The sequence below is a fragment of the Phyllobates terribilis genome, unplaced genomic scaffold (assembly GCF_046119375.1).
Source record: "Phyllobates terribilis strain yellow unplaced genomic scaffold, ASM4611937v1 Scaffold_9__5_contigs__length_417890890, whole genome shotgun sequence".
NCBI lineage: Eukaryota > Metazoa > Chordata > Amphibia > Anura > Dendrobatidae > Phyllobates > Phyllobates terribilis.
This window is the reverse complement of record NW_027362769.1, coordinates 141,888,039-141,909,813: the sequence shown is the minus strand read 5'-3', so window position 1 is coordinate 141,909,813 and position 21,775 is coordinate 141,888,039. Positions and strand designations below refer to the sequence as shown.

At 44.1% G+C, this 21,775-nt stretch overlaps 1 protein-coding gene across 4 annotated transcripts in view; it reads left to right on the top strand.

Annotated features, from left to right (window-relative positions):
- The window catches only part of TANC1 (tetratricopeptide repeat, ankyrin repeat and coiled-coil containing 1), a 201,844-nt gene that overhangs the window by 142,566 nt on the left and 37,503 nt on the right, over positions 1 to 21,775 (top strand). For all 4 annotated transcript variants that reach the window (XM_073647121.1, XM_073647119.1, XM_073647118.1 and 1 more), the window contains 5 exons: positions 823 to 1,430; positions 3,311 to 3,419; positions 6,726 to 6,848; positions 13,284 to 13,520; positions 16,504 to 16,689. In XM_073647121.1, coding sequence (XP_073503222.1) covers positions 823 to 1,430; positions 3,311 to 3,419; positions 6,726 to 6,848; positions 13,284 to 13,520; positions 16,504 to 16,689 — 1,263 coding nt within the window. The remainder of the gene's footprint in view (positions 1 to 822; positions 1,431 to 3,310; positions 3,420 to 6,725; positions 6,849 to 13,283; positions 13,521 to 16,503; positions 16,690 to 21,775) is intronic.

Below are 21,775 nucleotides of genomic sequence, written 5' to 3'. Positions count from 1 at the left end.
CAAGTCTAGTCGGCACAAGACTGCATGTATGCTAATCACATACTTGTGGTTACACATCCGTCTGGTACTGGAGAATCCTGACAGCGCGCACACTGCAGACTTGAACCCCAAATTTGGAAAAAACCCTTTTAGGGTCTAATTTTGCATCGACTCTTGGTTGACTATGTAGCTTTAGAGGTTTAACCACATCAAATTTTCTTCCTTTTGATTTTAGATTTGCAAAATATTATTAATTGGAAAAATGCTCAACATAAATGTGACCGCCAACCAGATAATAGTTTGCCATGTTTTTTTTTATCTTTTGCTTTTTAAATCCATATGGAAAGATTAAAATAAAAGAAATAAAGATCTCGCCCATAGGTAATTCCTGCTAAATCATGCTCTTAGCACTGACATATTGTGTGCTCTCCTCTGAGCCGCAGATATTATAGCCTCGCTGGTAATCCTCCTTCGGTTGCCAGAATATCTCTAAGTCATTGTTGATCCTCTCGGTTACATTACTTCTCGTGTTTGCCTGCCAGGCAATTTACTAAATGCGCTTTGAGGGGAATGGAAAACTGTTAGCGCCGTCTTGGAGCAGACATCAGGCGGGTTTGTCACATGTCTAATGTCCAAAAGATTAATTTTTCATGGGGTAAAAGCAGCCAGCCATCTGCCATTCCTATAAGACAACTTTTATGTAACCTGCAGCTGCTGAGCACCTCTTCATTCAAGACTAGTTGGCATGCTGGGAATTACAGTGCACCATAAGTGGAAGGGAACCATCTCTCTACCGCCGTAATAAGTCTTTTAACAAATGTTTGCTTTTTTTTTTTATTCTAGGAAATAACAAGTTCGCTGCCCTTGTCCAAGATTTCCTTAGATGATTTCCCTGAGAACAAAGACCTTTACAACGACCTGACGGCCTATATACAATACCGGCACGGCACTAGCCAGGAAATTGCAAACAATATCTCTTTAAATGGGAAAACAGATGCCAGCAGCTTCAGCAAACTGTGCGATCACTTGGTGATGAGGAGCCAGGGGTCTTACCTTTATCTGAAGCTCACCTTGGATCTATTCGAAAGGGGCCACTTGGTGATCAAGAGCTCCAGCTACAAGGTGGTGCCGGTTTCTGTCTCTGAGCTTTATTTGCTCCAGTGCAACATGAAGTTTATGACGAATTCGGCTTTCGAGAAGGCGCTACCCGTTCTGAACCTGGCCCTGGCCTCGCTGCACCCGATGACCGATGAGCAGATCTATCAGGCCATCAATGCCGGCAGCATTTACTCTGAACAGAACTGGAAAGACTTTCAACAGCGCATGGAGCTGCTCTCCTGCTTTTTAATCAAGAGACGGGACAAGACGCGCATGTTTTGTCACCCGTCCTTTAGGGAATGGCTGGTATGGAGGGCAGATGGCGAGAGTGCACAATTCATATGTGAACCACGGTAAGGTCAGAATTCATGCAAAAAAAAATACTCTAAAGTTTTAAGAATTGATTTTTATTGGAAGATCAAGCACTATCCCACTTATTTTAATCTTGGACGTAATCTGGCATCAAATGTTTAGCTTTACTGCAGCATTCCCAGAGGAAGAATGAAGTATTACACACTTCTGGTCCTCCAGAGTGAGAAATGCTCGTTGGAGGCATTCTCAGCCCTGGATAATGATTGTAAAAGATTTGTGTTTTTTTCTGTTACTGACTGGTACTTATCCACAAGGAGGTTTGTCCTCTATGTGGAAGAATATAGCGGTACATGGAGCTTCTGACTTCTCTCCAGCCCTCACCACACTGCAGCATCTGTATTAGTGATATAACTTTTCATTGGGGCCGCATGGTTAGGCTCGCTTACTTCATGTTCTGTTGGAGGTATATATCAGGAGTAATCCCCAGCGTATACTGCTGGCCATAGACTAAAAATCGTATACTGCACAGTAGAGTACTTTTATTTTTTTTCCTGTATAGGAAAGTGTATGTCTTACACATGCCGGCCCAGAGTGTGCCTAATGATCTCTTTTGACTTATGTTGGTGACCTATGGGCACGATTAGCATGTATAGTCTCAGGAGCTTTCCTGGCGCACACGCTAAACATATGCAAAAACAAGATATTAAATAAGCCTAATTGAACTGGACAAGTGACTTCAGATTTGGCAAGATGGGCCTTTCTGGGGGCCAGATTGACTTTTTTTTTTTACTTAATTTGCCAAATGAGACATCCCTCGAAAAAAAAAATACTTAAAAAGAGGAAATTCCAAGCTTCCTGATTCCTGAAATTTGTCCAGCCCTGAATTGGGACCCCTTTACATTCTTCCCACCCAGTGTTTTAACCGTACACCACCGTTAGTGGGGTGCTGTACGGGAGTTACTATCAGTAGAGATGAGCAATCCAGAACTTAAGAGAGAGAATTTTCCAGGTCAAAAGTTTGAGTCCTCATTGTTTTTAATGGGAGTTTAAGTTTGGGTCGGGAACCGGAACCCGAACTTCCACGGGTCCGCTCATCCCTGTTCATCAGCTCACCAATTAAATGGAAAATCCAGCATCCGTGGTGCAGTAATTATCACTGTAACTACCTGTAACTGAGATCACTTTGAGGTTTGTGACCCCCTTACATGCTGCGATCAGTAGGGACTGTGGCAGCTAAGCAGTTTGAAAGAGGGAGATGCTCACTCTGTCAGCTTATTGCCTAACAAATACCAGCTTATAACTATATCTACCTAGCTACACTGCCTTTTCTGTACCCCTAAACTTTCCCCCTGTGGCTGTGTACATGCCACCTTTTTACACTTTTTTTTTTTAAACATATTGCTAAAAAGTTCAATTTGACTGTTTTAATTAAAGTGTTTTTCCCCAAAATATCAAGTTATTCCCGATCCATAAGATAAGGGATAACTTGCTGTTCGCTGGGTGTCCAATCACTGCCACACCCAGAGCACTTAACGGCTCAATTGCTTTGGAATTAAAGCTCTAATTTCTCTACAGTGCAGCAACAGATAAAAGATAAAAAGGTGTTGATGGATTTAGCTTTTCAAAGATCTGCATACCCATATAGGTGGTTTGGGAGGGTTGATCTTACTGATTGATTCCCTTTCATGAGGGTTAGATAGGAGATAATTTCTTGATTGGTTGTCCAACCGATGGGACCCCGAACGGGACGGAGCAGAGGTTAAGCATATGTGCCACCGCATCTTTGTATCGAAGAAAGCAAAGTACAATGCCTGGATTAAAATAGGAGATAACTTTCAAACTTGGTACGACCTCTTTAACAAAAACCAACTGTGTCCCCTTCATTGTTATATTGATATATTTTATTTTCTCTTTTATCTAGGAACGGACATGCCCTCTTAGCTTTTATGTTTTCTCGACAAGAAGGGAAATTAAATCGCCAACAGACCATGGAGCTGGGCCATCATATTTTAAAAGCGCACATATTTAAGGTAATTTTTGTGAATATGAATGTGTTGCTCTTAGTTTTCTCATCCTATAAAGGAGTGGCACATGGTGGGGATAATGCCATCACTTGCTGATCTTGGGGCTCTGACCCCTGAGACCCCACTGATCCTGAAAGGAAAGCACTGCAAACTTTTTATTCTGGGTATTAGCAGGGGTCCCAGAGTACAGACCCCCAACACAATCAAGTCGAGGGAATAGCCAACAGATATGCAACACTTTATAGGATTGAAAAACACCTTTTAAACTGGATTTTTTATTAAGACAATTACAGTCCAGAACATATGGAAATCATAGAGGGAGTTCCCTGCTCAGAAAAAATTGGTGCCAGCAAATTTGGCAGTGATCTTGTGTACTTTAAGAACAAAAGGATGGGGCATTTTAAAATCTAACATTACTAATCGTTTTTTCCCCAATATCTGCCATAGAGGTAAATAGGACACCTCCATACACTTTAGATGATCTGCTGGTTCTGTATAAATCAGTGGCTTTAGAGTTGGTTTGTCTAATGTGTGCATGGCCGCCTTATGTCCCTGCTTTTTAATAAATATTTTTTGCCAGTTCTTAGCTGCAAGGCTACAATCCCATCTCCTAGAAGTACGAGTAGAAAGGTCCACAGGTATTCTGTTCACCCCATACACTGCTCGATTTGTGATTTACGACCAGCTGCTTGGTTTAAGCAATTTGTGGGAATCTCAGAACCTGGATCCCCACAATCAACTCTATTACATAGGGTATAACATAATCCTGTATTTTGTGGACTATAAAATGCACTTTTTATCAAGAAATAAAGCTTCCTGTGATCAAGGAGAATGCTTAATGTTCTTCCCGATCACTGAGAGAGAGGTGTGTGTGTTTTTATGTAGCGGAGCTGTGTGTGTGTGGGTGGGGGCGTGGGGCATGTAGCGGAGCGGTTTGTGGGGGGGTGGGTGCGTGTAGCGGAGCTGTGTGGGGGAGTGGGTGCGTGTAGCGGAGCTGTCTGTGGGGGAGTGGGTGCGTGTAGCGGAGCTGTTTGTGGGGGAGTGGGTGCGTGTAGCGGAGCTGTTTGTGGGGGAGTGGGTGCGTGTAGCGGAGCTGTTTGTGGGGGAGTGGGTGCGTGTAGCGGAGCTGTTTGTGGGGGAGTGGGTGCGTGTAGCGGAGCTGTTTGTGGGGGAGTGGGTGCGTGTAGCGGAGCTGTTTGTGGGGGAGTGGGTGCGTGTAGCGGAGCTGTTTGTGGGGGAGTGGGTGCGTGTAGCGGAGCTGTTTGTGGGGGAGTGGGTGCGTGTAGCGGAGCTGTTTGTGGGGGAGTGGGTGCGTGTAGCGGAGCTGTTTGTGGGGGAGTGGGTGCGTGTAGCGGAGCTGTTTGTGGGGGAGTGGGTGCGTGTAGCGGAGCTGTTTGTGGGGGAGTGGGTGCGTGTAGCGGAGCTGTTTGTGGGGGAGTGGGTGCGTGTAGCGGAGCTGTTTGTGGGGGAGTGGGTGCGTGTAGCGGAGCTGTTTGTGGGGGAGTGGGTGCGTGTAGCGGAGCTGTTTGTGGGGGAGTGGGTGCGTGTAGCGGAGCTGTTTGTGGGGGAGTGGGTGCGTGTAGCGGAGCTGTTTGTGGGGGAGTGGGTGCGTGTAGCGGAGCTGTTTGTGGGGGAGTGGGTGCGTGTAGCGGAGCTGTTTGTGGGGGAGTGGGTGCGTGTAGCGGAGCTGTTTGTGGGGGAGTGGGTGCGTGTAGCGGAGCTGTTTGTGGGGGAGTGGGTGCGTGTAGCGGAGCTGTTTGTGGGGGAGTGGGTGCGTGTAGCGGAGCTGTTTGTGGGGGAGTGGGTGCGTGTAGCGGAGCTGTTTGTGGGGGAGTGGGTGCGTGTAGCGGAGCTGTTTGTGGGGGAGTGGGTGCGTGTAGCGGAGCTGTTTGTGGGGGAGTGGGTGCTTTTAGCGGAGCTGTTTGTGGGGGAGTGGGTGCTTTTAGCGGAGCTGTGTGTGGGGGAGTGGGTGCTTTTAGCGGAGCTGTTTGTGGGGGAGTGGGTGCTTTTAGCGGAGCTGTTTGTGGGGGAGTGGGTGCTTTTAGCGGAGCTGTGTGTGGGGGAGTGGGTGCTTTTAGCGGAGCTGTGTGTGTGGGGGGGTGGGTGCTTGTAGCGGAGCTGTGTGTGGGGGGGTGGGTGCTTGTAGCGGAGCTGTGTGTGTGGGGGGGGTGCTTGTAGCGGAGCTGTGTGTGGGGGGGGGGGTGCTTGTAGCGGAGCTGTGTGTGGGGGGGTGGGTGCTTGTAGCGGAGCTGTGTGGGGCGGTGGGTGCATGTAGCGTGCGGGTGAGTTCATGTAGCGGAGCTGTGGGTGCGTGGTGGGTGCATGTAGCGTGGCTGTGTGTAGCACAGCTGTGTGTGGGTGCATGTAGCATGTCTGTGGGGGGGTGGGTGCATGTAGCGGAGCTGTGTGTGGTGTTTGGTGAGTGCATGTAGCGTGGCTGTGTGTAGCACAGCTGTGTGTTGGTGCATGTAGCATGGCTTTGTGTGTTGGGGGTGGTGGGTGCATGTAGCATGGCTGTGTGTGGGGGTGGTGGGTGCATGTAGCATGGCTGTGTGTGTGGAGTGGTTGGTGCATGTAGCGGAGCTGTGTAGTGGGGGTGGGTGCATGTAGCGGAGCTGTGGGAGGGGTTCTTGTAGCGGAGCTGTATGTAGGGGTGGGTGCATGTAGCGGAGCTGTGGGTGCGTGGCGGGTGCATGTAGCGTGGCTGCGTGTAGCACAACTGTGTGTGGGTGCATGTAGCGGAGCTGTGTGTGGGGGTGGAAGCATGTAGCATGGCTGTGTGTGGGGGGGGTGGGTTTATGGAGCATGGCTGCGTGTAGCACAGCTGTGTGGGTGCATGTAGCATGGCTGCATGTGGGGGTGGTTGCATGCAGCAGAGCTGTGTGGATGTAGCACAGCTGTCTGTGTGGGTTTATGTAGCAGAGCTGTGGGTGCATGCAGCAGTGTTGTGTACATGTGCACTGCTGAGTATACTTAATTTTCATACTATGAAGCTATATATGTGTAATAAACACTGAAGAGAAACAATAAGAATACATCTGTTACCTCCTATTCTACCCTAATGCATTAATAGTGGTGATATTGACCCCTCTTCCTCTTCTGTACACCTACAGGGAAGTTTTAATTAGTAGGAAATGTGTTTCCTATTTTCTGCTTTCTAAACCCGTGGTGCCCCTTATAGTAAGGGGTGTCCTATAGTCCAAAAAATCTGTTAGTTTTGTTACCTGGTGACTGACATGAGTGGTGTGTATTGGTCTTTGGATTTTGGGGAGCATTTATGTGTGCTGATGACCTTCCTTGTAATTATTGTAGGGTCTCAGTAAGAAAAGTGGCGTCTCCTCCAGCACTCTGCAGGCCTTGTGGATCGGGTACAGCACAGACGGGCTGTCGGCGGCACTCGCCTCTCTAAGGAATTTGTACACCCCGAATGTTAAGGTAATGATGTTACAGTAGATCTGCCCTAGATGACCTTGGCTGTGCGGTTGGAGATCAGAGCAGCCGAGCCCTTCACTACAAATCCGGATTTGGAGCCTTCGCTCTTTGGATGGCAGTGAACTGAAGAAGCCGAACAATATCAGAGTACGTGGACAAGACATGACATCAGAGGAACATGAACTGTGTGAGATCATTATGGAGCCGTTCATGCCTCGCGCTCTACAAAAGTTGTCTGTGCTCTTAGTTCTGGCAGCCGGAGCTAAAGAGAACAAGGGGATGTATGGCCATTAACTTCGGAGACTGAAAAGACTTATATTCTATAGAAAATGGCAAGAAAGGGATAGAAAGAATTGGACAGAATGAAAGGGGCTATCTGGGATTATAAAAAGAAAAAAAAAGTTTTTTTTTTCTTTTATTCCTGAAACGGCGCCACTCTTGCCCAGGGGTTGTGTCTGGTATGACAGCTCATCCCTTTATAAGCGAATGTGACTACAAAATCAGGTACAGTTTCTTGGGAAAAGAGCTAATCCTTTTATTTTGGGTATATACAACACCTGGCAAAAATTATGGAATCACCGGGCTCGGAGGGTGTTCATTTAGTTGTTTAATGTTGTTGAAAAAAAGCAGATCACAGACATGGCACAAAACTAAAGTCATTTCAAATGGCAACTTTATGGCTTTAAGAAACACTAAAAGAAATCAAGATAAAAAATGTGGTACTCAGTAAGGGTAATTTTTTTCAGACCAAGCAGAGGGAAAAATTATGGAATCACTCAATTCTGAGGAAAAAATTATGGAATCATGAAAAACAAACACACAAAACACTACTCCAATACATCACTCGCATTTTGTTGCACCACCTCTGGCTTTAATAACAGCTTGCAGTCTCTGAGGCATGGACTTAATGAGTGACAAACAGTACTCTTCATCAATCTGGCTCTAACTTTCTCTGATTGCTGTTGCCAGATCAGCTTTGCAGGTTGGAGCCTTGTCATCGACCATTTTCTTCAACTTCCACCGAAGATTTTCAATTGGATTGAGATCCGGACTATTTGCAGGCCATGACATTGACCTTATGTGTCTTATTTCTAGGAATGTTTTCACAGTTTTTGCTCTATGGCAGGATGCATTATCATCTTGAAAAATGATGTCATCATCTCCAAACATCCTTTCAATTGATGGGATAAGAAAACTGTCCAAAATATCAATGTAAACTTGGGCATTTATTGAAGATGTAATGACAGCCATCTCCCCAGTGCCTTTACCTGACATGCAGCCCCATATCATCAATGGCTGTGGAAATTTGCATCATCACCTTGCCCAATGCAGATTCGCGATTCATCACTGAATATGACTTTCATCCAGTCATCCACAGTCTACGATTGCTTTTCCTTAGCCCATTGTAACCTTGTTTTTTTCTGTTTAGGTGTTAATGATGGCTTATGTTTAGTTTTTCTGTATGTAAATCCCATTTCCTTTAGGCGGTTTCTTACAGTTCGGTCACAGACATTGACTCCAGTTTCCTCCCATTCGTTCCTCATTTGTTTTGTTGTGCATTTCCTGTTTTGGAGACATATTGCTTTAAGTTTCCGGTCTTGACTCTTTGATGTCTTCCTTGGTCTACCAGTATGTTTGCCTTCAACAACCTTGCCATGTTGTTTGTATTTGGTCCAGATTTTAGACACAGCTGACTGTGAACAACCAACATCTTTTGCAACATTGTGTGATGATTTACCTTCTTTTAAGAGTTTGATAATCCTCTCCTTTATTTCAATTGACATCTCTCGTGTTGGAGCCATGATTCATGTCAGTCCACTTGGTGCAACAGCTCTCAAATGTGTGATCACTCCTTTTTCGATGCAGACTAACGAGCAGATCTAATTTGATGATGTTTTGGAAATGAAAATTTACAGGGTGATTCCATAATTTTTTCCTCAGAATTGAGTGATTCCATTATTTTTTCCCTCTGCTTGGTCTGAAAAAAATTACTCTTACTTGAGTACCACATTTTTATCTAGATTTCTTTTAGTGTTTCTTAAAGCCATAAAGTTGCCATTTGAAATGACTTTAGTTTTGTGCCATGTCTGTGATCTGCTTTTGTTCAACAACATTAAACAATTGAATGAACATCCTCCGAGCCCGGTGATTGCATAATTTTTGCCAGGTGTTGTATATGCATATATGAACTCTTCCCCCAATAGATGATGTTGGTGTTAAGGTTGAATCACAATGATGTAATATGGCTCCTCAGGGGCGTGAATTACACCATATAGGGCAGCAATACGTCCTCAATGGCTTGTTTCCACTTTGCAGCGTGTCTACCTCCTATAGACTTCTAGGAATGTTCCCAGAATCTAAAATTACCCCCTATCCACAAGTTAGGGGGTTACTTAACGTTGAGGGGGTCCATGTGTTGGGACCCTCCGTGATCCAGAGAATAGTGTTCCGGATCCTGAAAACCAGGTTCTGCACCTTCACTCAATTCAAGATGGAAGCCCCATTTTTAAATAACTTTTAGGGTCCCAGTGGTCAGACCCCCAGCGATTAGCGAGTCCTCCTGTGGTTAGGGGTTAACGTTAGATTCTGGGATTATCCCTTTTGTTAGAATATATTGTAAGCAAGCATAAAATGCCATATTTTTAGAAAAATGATGGAGCCATTGCCGACATTTTTGGAAGGAAGAGAATAGCCGAGTTACCTGTAAGAGGAATGTCAGTAAACTGCGGGGGTGGGCTACTACAGTCTCCCACCGAAAATAAGGGTTCAACGTGACAAACAGCAAAATCAGCAAATTTACCTGGTATTCTAATGTGTTCAACCGTCGTCAAGGGGACGGGTTGTGGTTTTTTTTTTTCTTAAGTGCATGTATTTCAGGGTTAAAATTTTTGCAATTGGGTTTCATTAAAAATTTTGGTTTTTATAGCCTCTTTGGGTCTCTTCACATTCTTTGATGTGGTCTGTGATCATACATCAGCTAAGAGAAGCTCAGAAAAAGGCTGATGGAGATCGGAACTCTCCCATTGGACAATCAGAAGGAGCTCACTGACAAATTCTCAGTTAACTCATTCTGCAGCCAACAAATAGACCGTGCAACACAGAGGCTATAGAACGCAAACTGCAAAATTTTTAATGAAACCCAATTGCAAAATATATTTTTTTAGGGGGGGCTAAATGATGCATTTTTGTAAGAAAAAAAGTCACCACATGTTAACCTTTTACAGGAAAGTCTAATATTTGCTTATGTGGCCATCTGACAATTCACACATTATGATGAACTGATCCTAATATGGTCCAATTATTAATAGAAAATGGACTTTATATTGGTCCGCTGTGCAGATATACTGTATACATGTAATTTGTGTCTCATTCAGTAAGGCCGGGCAGCGATAGAATAGAGAACTCGCTTTACGCCCTTTTCCGTTTTGCAGATTGTTGACTTATTTTTTCCTCAATAATTCAGATCTGTTCTTCTTTTTCCTGTTCCTTCTGTACATGTCAATGTACAGAATTATAATAACACGGAGTTATGCTTACGGGGGGCCGCTCCAACTGCGCGGTAATTGCTGTGTTTTGTCTTCTTCTGTTAGAGATTAGCAGCATCTGAAACTTTATGCCGGATTAACTTAACCAAACAAGTGGGGCTTTCACAAGGCAAAGGAGATGCCTTCCACTCCACTGGGCACTGCTTTGTGTGCATTAGATATCAGAATCAGGGAATCCCATGGCTGTCATTACTTTGGTTTTTATTTTCAGCTCAGAAAAGCAGCCTCTGTATTCTGAAAGAGAGACTCCCAAGTCTTAAAAGCTACGGGCACCTTATTTTATTAACCTTTAGTTAAAAGGATTTGCTCTAAGATTTTGGTTGCGGTCTTCACTTCTTCATCCAGTTTCAGGGCCCTACACTCTGATCCAATTTTCACCTTTTTTTTCTATGGTAGTGTCTCTTCCAGTAATACAGGCTGGATGTGAGGTGTGTATCAGCTCAGCTTCTATGCTGCACTTATTTGCTTTTCTATAGCCTGTATTTTCTGAACTCCCTGAAAATTTGTTTTTCTCCCTCTCCACATTGTGAACATCTGTGTACACCCCCCCCCTCCCTGGTTCTGTCTCTAACACTGAGTAAACGGAAGGGGAAGAGCAGAGAGAACGGTTAGTGCTCTGATGGATTTGTAAGATTTTTGCAGATCACTCCACTAGATTAACGAATTACAGACACTCTGCAACAGCAAAATTCTAGAATATTTTTAATGAAGTCTATGTAGAAAATTGCTTTTAGGAAACAAACAATACGTGTCCAAAGGGGTGTGCATGACCTTTAATGAGCTTAGCTTACAAAAAAGCTATGATTTATATATTACAAAATTGCATTTATAGCGTTGACCTCATGCAGATTGTTTTCTTACTTTACTTACATAGTAGATCATGTGAATGGACAGGTCACTGCCTCCTACATCATCAAAACACTCATCCACTGCTGCTGTTATGATGATCCTCATCTCATTGTTCATGCCCTAACCACGCGCACTTTGTGATGGGGAAGATTCTTGATAAGAGGAACATTAGGAATTTGGGAATTTGAGTACTTACCTCCAAATTCACCCATTGGGGAGACACTTTGTGACCAGCTTATTATTAAGGGTCCTTTAAAAAGTAGGGATTATCCAAATTGGAGATCCCCTTTAAGAAGAAACATATTGTATGGAAAATATAATGCTCTTTGAGTATTTTTTAACAAATCATTCTTCACATTCTTCTATCGGTTGCCTCTGCCAAGCTCTGTAGAAGTGAAATATCGAATGTGGTGGAAAAGCCATCAGTCTTCTCCACTGCCTGGCTTCTTCCACTGACTGCTATAGTCATCTACAAAGCTCAGTGTATTAAATATCACTTTAATTTAATTATATCAAGTGAAATCTCCTTCAGACTCCCTGATGAATATTCTTGGTGAGAATTTACTAGGCCGCCTCCAGCGGGGCATCAGCTTACGGGGCAGCACACAAGTCGGTGTGATTGCCGTCCATGCGGCCGTAACGATCGGGTCAGGAGATTCCACTTCCTTACTACTTTTTGCAAATTTGTAATTTCCTGGAAGGAAAGTAAAATATCTCGCTGGTGCCACCTGTGGATGTAACAAGTTGGTAAAGCCCCAATGCACTTTAGATGGTGGTCGGCCAGTTGTTCTCCCGTGATAGGACTCCTCCGTGCATAGCAGCGCTCATGAAGCCGTGTTCCTGTGTTCTCTGGACTCCTCTGGGGTCGGCTTATCTGTTAGAGAACAGCAGAATCAATGGTCTGAAATCGTCTGAAGATGTCAGAGACCCCCCATATGTATTAGACAGTCAACCGAACCCATATGTTTGACCCATTAAAGCTTCACCGTGGACCACCTACCTGGCGCTCCTGTTCTCTTGCATCCAGGATAGCCGCCACCAAGGCAAAGGCAGCAGAGGTACGTCCGAAGCACGCCTCTACCAGAAAAGTAGGGGAATGGAGTTGAGCAAAAAGTTTCATGCAGTCTTAATTTCTACACCCGGCCTTATATTTATTAGGCCCTACGACATCATGTGAGGACTTGTCACTTGGCCTAATAAGCACAAGAGGTGCCCAGGATGCCGGTCAAGGAGCCGAGCCGCAGACGTTAGGAATGCTGTGGTCTGGCTGCCACATAGGACCAGACTGGACGCCGGACCAAAGTTTTTTCCTTAAATCTATAAGGGAGGCATGGTTCTGACTTAACCTCTACGTTCCCTATCCCACTGTGGCAGCCATCTTTAATGTAGGAGGACTGAAATTCTAGCTTCAGTGGAGGGAACAAACCTTGCACACCGGACGTGGTGACCGTACTGCACATTTCAATGCCATGGAGGAGGATTGCTTTAAAAAGCCCCCATGGTAAATAGTTTTCCTCCCTTCCAGGAATAGCTCATTTGCATGTTATTTTTCCCATGGAGCATTGCAAGTGAAACACCATAATCATCTGGCCTCCATAAGTCTCTCCCCAAAAAACGCATCTATGTAAAGGTTTCCAAACTTTAAAAGACTTGGACAAAATGGTGACCAATATTGGAGCTAGTGCAGCGGGTCAAAGAGAACCTGGACTTTGAGGGAAGGTTTCTTAGTAGGTTGGAGCGGTGCACTTGCTCTATAGCCACTGTTGATGTGTTCTCCAGACGTTCTGGCATTACCCCGCAGCCGACATGCGAGGATATAGTTACTTTGCGGAGTCTTGTAACATTCTACACATTTATTGGCCTCTTTTCATTATACAGAACTCATTTGTCAGATCTTCAGAGAAAGAAGTGTATGATATCTGGTTGCACCGGTGGTCCCATATATATAGTTTTAGTGAGTTTAGCAGAATTTAGTATTTGTCAGAAACTCCGTACATCGTCCATGCATCTAACGATTTAACATCCGCATTGGTTTTGTTTGCAGGTGAGCCGACTTTTGATCTTGGCCGGCGCCAATGTAAACTACAGGACGGAGGTTTTGAACAACGCCCCAATAGGGTGTGTGCAGGCTCACCTGGGCCACGAGGAAATGGTCAGCCTTCTGCTGGAATATGGCGCCTTTGTGGATGGAGCGTCAGAAAGTGGAATGACACCGCTGTGCTACGCCGCCGCCTCTGGACACTGCACTATCGTGTCACTCCTCTGCAAAAAAGGCGCCAAGGTAACATTAGTGATCTCTGATTATTTTCTCCATGATATCGCAGAATTTCCTTTTCTTTTTGTTTCAAGTGTCCACTTTCAATTTATATATTTGGGTTTCAATTCTCGCCATTTTCAAGCTGTCGGTGAATATGAACATTTTTAGTTTAAGCGCAAATAAGTGGTAAGAAATTGACTCCAGTTTGTTGGAGTCGAGGGGATAATTATTTCTCCCCATATTGCATAGTTAAGCACCAAAGCGTACAGAAGAATTGGCTTATACCAAAAGGATGACTGCAGGATCTGACTACACAAGGTTTGTTTGTAGTCTGTAACCATGGAAACACACAGCTCTACATAGGAGCTGTTGGATGCAATTTTTTTTATTATATTTTAGCTTATTTGCAAATTCCCTGTATTTTAGATACATTAGCGCAATAATATAAATTATCCTTTCTGTCTTTTGTGACCAAATGCCTCAATCTGTCGCTGAATCGCATGTGTTTTACGAATTACAGCAGATATTTCCATAATAGAACAATTGTGTAAAGGAAATTGTTTGCAGATGCATTTAGCCAATCAACCAGTCGTTGGTGAATGTTTTGCGTTTATTCTGTGGTTTACGTTGTGTATGAAATGTAGAAAGTGACACAAACGTGAACGTCAGCCAAGCAGCGCGGCAGTAATACTGGAGTATTCAGGGGTAATTGCACGCTCGGCCGTAGTCTCCTTCTACAAAACATTTGTGATGTTTACAGCAGGAGACGGGCTGTAATTGAAGCATGCAGAGCCCACTTCTCGAGTCTATGGACCCGGAGTGCGCCCCCTGAGGGATTGTGGCTGCTGGATGGTAATGCGCCTCTTCCTCCCTAATAATCAGCAGATGTTGTGACTTCCTCTTTTAATGACACGCGTTGAAGACAGACTCCCTGAACTGGTGTTACAATGTTATTCCAGCTCTTGGTAATGCTGAAAGGCTTCTGCATGTATTCCCACTTATGTCCTTGACGGATTGGATAGATCCATTATTTATTTATTTTTTTTAATACTGGGTTCCATGATCTTAAAGAGTCTAGCAGTAAAAGCACCCCCCCCCTTAGTGTCCTATATGGGCATGTACGTCTTTGGTAACTACATCCATCGACACCTTTATATCTCATATCCGTTGCTGCATTCCCGAGAAATCAGCTTTGAAAATTGATATGCAAATGAGGTATTAAATGCTCTGGGTGTGATAGAGCACTTCTCGCAACTTTGCCTCCTGAGGTTATTTTCTTGCCTAGCGCCAGCCTTCATTAGCTTGATTGATAGCTCACTGTCTGTGTGACGTCGTGCAAGGAAATCAGATAGTGAGCTGTCAATCAAGCTAAAGATGCTGGTGCTACACAAGGAAACACGTTCAGGAGGCAGTGGCTCCTTTAAACGGGTTGTTCAGACTTGGGGCTGCACTTTGTGACTGCAGATTTGTGAATCCTCACAGCGCTGTCAAGATTCTGCAGTGCCGGCGCCGGAAGCAGGTGGTCATGTGACCATAAATATACCATTTGCACACAACCAGCCACATTCCAACTAGACATGGCAGACGCATCTAGTTAGCACGTGACTGCATGTATGCAACTCGCATACTTGTGGGCACACTCCCACTGACTCCCGCCACTGGCACTGGAGTCACTGTAAGGATTCACAAGTCTGCAATCGCATAAAGTGACTGCAGACTTGAGCCCTAAGCCTGGACAACCCCTTTTAAGTGCTCTTACACCCAGAGCACTTAATTCCTTATTTTCATAAGAATTCAAATGCAGATGTCTCGGAAATGCTACAGCAGATAAAAGTGTCAATGAATTTACCTTTCAAAGACTTACATGCCCATGTATGAGGTTTGGGGTTTAGGGGGATACGGACAGATTTCTCTTAGAGGGATATGTTTAATATGAATAAAATTATTAAATGTATTCAACTTTCCAATTTGTTTGTATTCCAAATTCTGCAGTCTATGCCCCTACCCACCCAGATTGGCCATGTTCACATTGAAAACAATGAGACCACTAATAATAGATCTCTTATTGGACTATTATAGATCCAGATCTATTGTATGAAGGCAAAACCTTACCAGGCCAAATTGTCACTAAGCAACAGGGAGAGGGGGGGAGCTGAGGCTGCATTGTGTAATCATGGTCAGGGCAGTCAGAGGACAAAAAAACTGCAGTAAAATCTGAATAAAAACTTGATAGAACTACAGTTTTTGTTTTTTTTAAGTCTTTGTGTAAGTCGATCTATGGCCACTTATGGCTCATGCAAAAAAACGATTGAACCCCACACAAACACTTTAATTTCGCTGTTCATTATATGTACACTGAAGTATTCATGGCAGCAATAGATGTGAAATGATGGTCTGGCAAACAAGCCTTGTTTTTTATTATTGGTAGAACCCAATAATGATGTATATGGCGAATTTTGACTCATACATTTAAGGCTACGTTCACACTGTCTATTTTTTCGCAGGAGTTCAAAAACCACCAGTTTTCAAGCAGCGATTGCTTTCGGAAGCTTTTCTTTTTTCGTGAGGTTTCAGAGTTTTCCTTTCCTGAAACTGAGGTTTTTGGTTTTTTTTTCTTAAAGAGTTTTGGGAGAGTTTTATTTTTTTTTTTTGCAGCGTTTGATTGGACACTGCTAAGTCTGGAGAGGTTTCCTTTAGGATCCGCTCCAAAGAAGTAACATGCACTTTCTCCCCGGCCCCCAATACTTTTTGAAAACCTTTTTCAGGGAAAAAAAATCATGAACAGCAAAGTGGATTTTCCATAGAAATGTTGGAAGAAATTTCCCAGAGTTTTTGATGATTTTGGAGAATTTCTGCACAAAACAAACTCCTGAGAAAAAAAGTGTGTGAGCATGGCCTAAAAGTATTTATTTGGTGATGTCTAAGCTGTCTCTGAGGCTGAGGATAGGTAATTGTGGATATGTTCAAGGCTTGGTGTCTTAACCTTTTTTTCTTTTGTCCCTTCCAGGTGGATCACATCGATAAGAAGGGGCAGAGTCCTCTGGTGCACAGCGCTCTGAGGGGCCACTGTGATATCCTCCAGTATTTATTGGGTTGTGAATGGACGTCCTCCAGCCAGCAGCCAAATTACGTGCGGAGGAGTCACGCCCTTCAGCAGTCACTGACGGCAGCGGCCAGCATGGGGCACATGGAGGTACAACGTCATCCGCTCCCATTATGTCTTCACTGCTGCACATTAGAGGTCCATGGTCTTAAGTCTATCGGCCAAAACGTCTTTATTCCCCCATACACATGGATGATCCGCTCAGCTGAGCGTGCAGGTGTTTCCTTTATTATCCTTCTCTCCCCCAACGTCATCTGATTGGACAGTGTCCGGAGAGCCCCCCTTAACACATCCGATTGTTATTTGGTCCCACTAGACTTTAATCTAAAGCCTTAAAGGGATTGTCCAGAAATACAAGAGCATGACTTTTTTTTTTTTTTAAGCAACAGTGCCACCCCTGACTATAGGTTGTGCCTTGTATTGCATATCAGCCCTATTAAGCGAATACAACTGAGATGCAGTATCACACACAACCTATAATCAGGGGTGGTGCTATTGCTGGAAAAAAAGGAGCCATTTTTTCTTAATCCTAAACAACCCCTTTAAGGAGTGCTGTCATATGTTTTCAGATTTCCAATGCATTTTGAAAACATGGCGAGGGTGGGCTCAGCGGGGCGAGGATGGGCTCAGCAGGGCGAGGAATATCTCGGCTTCCACACATTAGATACGTTTCCAGACAGAACAGACAATTCTACACTCCCGCTTTACTGCATTGTTTGTTGGAGTCTGCGGTGGTCTGAGGCTGCTGCTCTGTGCCTTCCCCATACTTTACACTGCAGCTTTGCTTGAGTTCACAAGTACAAGTATCATACGCTCACCAGGAAGCCAGTTCACATGCTTTGCTCTGTAGCTGTAGATAAACTTTTTAAAAAGTTTTTGTGCTTTATGGAAGTTTTATTGGAAAGGATTTAATGGAACGAATGTGGAAAAAAAAAACACAAAATCTGTATAAAATGAGTCAGTAGATAAAGTGTTACAAAGACGAAAATCTGTAAAATTACTTTTTTTATTTTATTTTTTAAAACCAATGTCCTGGACAACCATTAATGGTCAGGGTCGGATTTCATAGCAGCGTGGGGACAGAGGCAGGGAGCGTTTCTGATGCTGGAAGCTCGGCTCTCGGCCCCCCGGGTAGTTGTATCATTCAATATGCAATTACACTCCACACAATGGCCCCAAAGCCCCCATTTAATCACGGTGTTACCAGCTAAACACATATTTATTAGGGCTTGACGCATGTCCTGCACGTCCTCAGGATTGGGTGACATATTGGACACAGTTGTTTCTTTGTCTTGTGCTTTATGGGTATTTTGGGATGTCAGGAGTATTCCACATGTGCTACTTTTTTATGGGTTTACTACTGATCACTATTCTATCTGCTTCCCACAAGATTCTAGTGCAATGGGTCCTTTTCCCAAAAATGGTACCACTTTTATCAATTGTCTTTGCATCTTAATAATTGGGGCTAAGCTACAGAAACGGCTTACTACTTGATGCATTTTTTGGGGGAATAAAAAACACCACACAGCTGAAATCCTGATGACACTTTCTGCTGGGATAGGGAGGAGAGAGCTGCTTCATTCACAGTCCAAACAGAAGTCACCATGTAGTGTAATAACACCCCATGAAAGTCAGCCGAATCCACCCATTTTGGCGAGTCCGGCCAATCATCAGACATGTTTGGGGCCCTCCCAACTTTCCCATGACAGACTCATGTTTGGGAAGAGAAAGGATAAAGCCGTTGGATTGTCAATGGTCGATTCTCGTTTTTGGGGAGATGAGTGGCTGCCGTGCTGAGCGCTCGTGTGTGCGGGGAGTTAGGAGAGATGGCGGTCTACCGGATAAAGTTTTGGCTGACTGCTATCTCTTGTATATGGCCGGTTCAGACCCCGGCTGAAAGGTTTATTTACCAATTATTAGCATTTTTTTTAATTTTATGTTAGTTCTTCCCCGTTAATGTTCCAAAAATTGGGTAACAACTGAATGGCAAGCTTTGGATAGTACATAAAGCAAAAACAAAAATAAAAGTACCTTACCGGGGGCTGGGAATGAGCAGAAATTATAAGAGCTTCTAATTTTATGGTTCATGTTAGTCCAGACCCCAGAACCTCAGACTGTTGTTGTTTTTGCAGTTTTTTTCCACTTTTCTTTTGGTCTCCTGACCTTGATACGGCGCCTTTAATTGTAACAATGTGCTGATTATAATGGCGGTGGCCGCCGTGTATTATTGGCTTCAGAAGGACACGCCTGAGTTTTTATTTTTGAAGCTCTTTTTTTGAGATTGTGAAAGTTGTAAAACAGCGGAGAGAAACTCTACCACGGCCGGTTACCAGAGCCAAGAATGGGATGGCTTGTGATAAAAGTTAATTAAAAGTTTTTACGACACTTTCTAACAGTTAATGAGAGGATGTAGCACGAGTGCAGGGCTGGAGGTATCGGCAGAGTAGGGCTGGGGGAGGACGCGCGCTGGAGGGGATAGTTGTGCTAAGCAAGGTGTTCTTACAAGTAATTTATGCCTATTTGTATGTTGATTAGGAGAGGAGGACAACCTGGTAGGAAAGGCTGCGGAGGGCATCAGATGTGATGGGGAGCACAGCGCAATGATGTTCTTTATATTTTAATGGCATTTTTCTGAGCTGTCACGTAACGGAGCTGGGAGACGTTTGGGTCTCTGCTGAGTTGAGGGTTGGATGCCAATCCAAAGGCCTGGCCATACAGCAGTATGGCAGTGGCCTTACAACTTTCCACCCATTAGTTGGTGGCTGTCCCAATAGCGTTTCAGTGTCACGTCTATTCATTAGCGCCCTAGTGGATAATGGAAAAGTATCTTAATTTTTGTTAGCCTACTTGAGGCATCATTTCTTGGTTGTGCTTACTAGTTAAAAAGAATGTCACCAGCTTTTTACTACCCCAGCATGATATAGGGGCAGAGACCCTGATTCCAGGGATGTATCACTTACTGGGCTGCTTGCTGCAGTTTTGATATAATCTCTGTTTTGTCTGCTGCAGATCTGGCAGTTCTCTGAATGCTGAGCTCTGTATAACCCGCCCACACCACTGATTGGCAGCATTCTGTGTACACTGTGCATAGGCAGAAAGCTGACAACCAGTGGTGGGTGTGGGGTTGGACTACGTGGCAGCTGGTTTACTAGTCTTCTAGTGATTATCTCCTGCTGATAAAACAGTGATTTTATAAAAAATACAGCAAGCAGCCCAGTAAATGACACATCGCTGGAATCATGGTCTCTGCACCTACACAATGCTGCTCTAAGGTAAACCTGGTGATAGATTCCTTTTAAATTAATCCAGATTATTTGCATCAAGAGTAACTCTGGGTTCCAAGTCTCAGTTTTAAGGACGTAGTTAGAGGGCAATATAAATCAGACTGCGTTCACAATGGTGTGCATAGACTGGCCAGCGGCTCTACCAACCCGAGCGTGACAGCTTCATGTATCTCTATGAAGCTGCCACGCTCTGGCCAGGAGTCCCGCCAGCCAGTCCGTATACTGTGTTTGGATCTCGGTCCAATTTAACGCCTTTACCCAGATGCCCAAAACTTCATTAGAAAAAAAGTTTCCTTATTTTTCCCATAAACATATTTTTTTCCATATGCTATATCTACAGTACTTTTTGCAGCTCATTCCAATTGAAGTGAATGCTGCAGTACCTGGCACATCCTATAGACAAGGGTGGCGCTATAGTCATGTTTCCAGCCCCAAACAACAACCTTTTTTTTTTTTTTTTTTTAGCAAATTAGCTTCTCAAAGGCCTGACATGATTCACTGCTTCAAGATCACTCAGAAATGTAGTTTGTGTCTCCCCACATGAAAACAAAGTGTCCATGGGAACAATTTACAAAGCTATGTAACTGTTTTGAGCGCATATAAATAGAGGTTTTCTTATACTGTTTTAGTTACTGTCTAAAAGATGTTGCAAGATCTTGGAATATTTTCCGTATGTTATGTGGCAGGTGTCAGCTATGGAACTTAACAAATGGCTTAATTAGTGACCTTGTACTCTACCTTCATGTGTAAAGCAGATGCCCAATTGTGATGATACAGCTTAAAATCTTTATCAGCCTGATGTTTAGATTTGTTAATCCAAGAGAAATGCACTATTATCTTTGTGTTGACTTCTGGTCTGTGGAACAATGAATGTTTGCTAATTAAGTGCTCAAACAATGAGACATGAGGCTGCCCTTTCTTCCCGACCTGTGGATGTATATGTAAAAAGGACATGTCTAACAGAAATTAGAAAGAGACTGTACAGTGAGAGTCAATTTCAGACTCCGTGACACCATCAGCTTGGTAGGATGGCTTTACCCAAAGAGACACAGATTTGGATTCTACATGATTCCAGCCTAAGGGTATATAGCCCTGACTGGAAAGATACGGATCTGCTCCACTGACCATCAGAGAGACCATGGATACATTTGGGGAGTCCAGGTTGGGACGATGAAGTCACCTGGCCCTATGGATATGTCTTCACACCAAAGTATGCAGCAAGTTCAACACTAGTGATCAAATCAAGTGGCCAAGATTTTATTCTTTTTCATTTAAAGGGCTTGTCTCCGAATGCTATCTGCAGGTGCTCTCCTGATGATTGACAGTTCTGCTGGCCTCTTCTCTTCTCTCTGTTGCTGCAAGCAGAAGAAGCTTTGCCTCTGCAGCATCGGAGGAGCGCACAGACACTGAAGCTGGCGGGATTCGGACAGCTTCAGAGCAGCGCTTACAAGCTTTATAGCAAACAGCTTGCAAGCGCGCGCTCCTTGCCAAGGAAATCGGCCATTTCAGAGACAACGTTGGCAACGAGAGGAATACACTGTAGAATTCTAAATCTTATTTTTAATGAGGGGTAGATTGCAAAGTTTCTTGTTTTTGTGCTTTTACCCATCTGATAAGATAAGGAGATCCCTTTAAAGGGGTAGTAAAATCTCTTACACTTATGGCATGCTTTTAGGATACACAATCATTTTAGGATCGCAGAGGGGGTCAGTCCTGAGGATGAACTTCTGCTACACGCCTGCATTCATTTCCACTTAAAAGAATGGGGTTCTTCCATTGCATGTAGCCGGAGTGCCACTTTGCAGTGAAGGGGTGCAAACTCTTCTTTCCCTCTCATAGGTCAGACCTTCACCATTCATAAAGCGGAGACATATTCTAGCATTGTGCCGTCA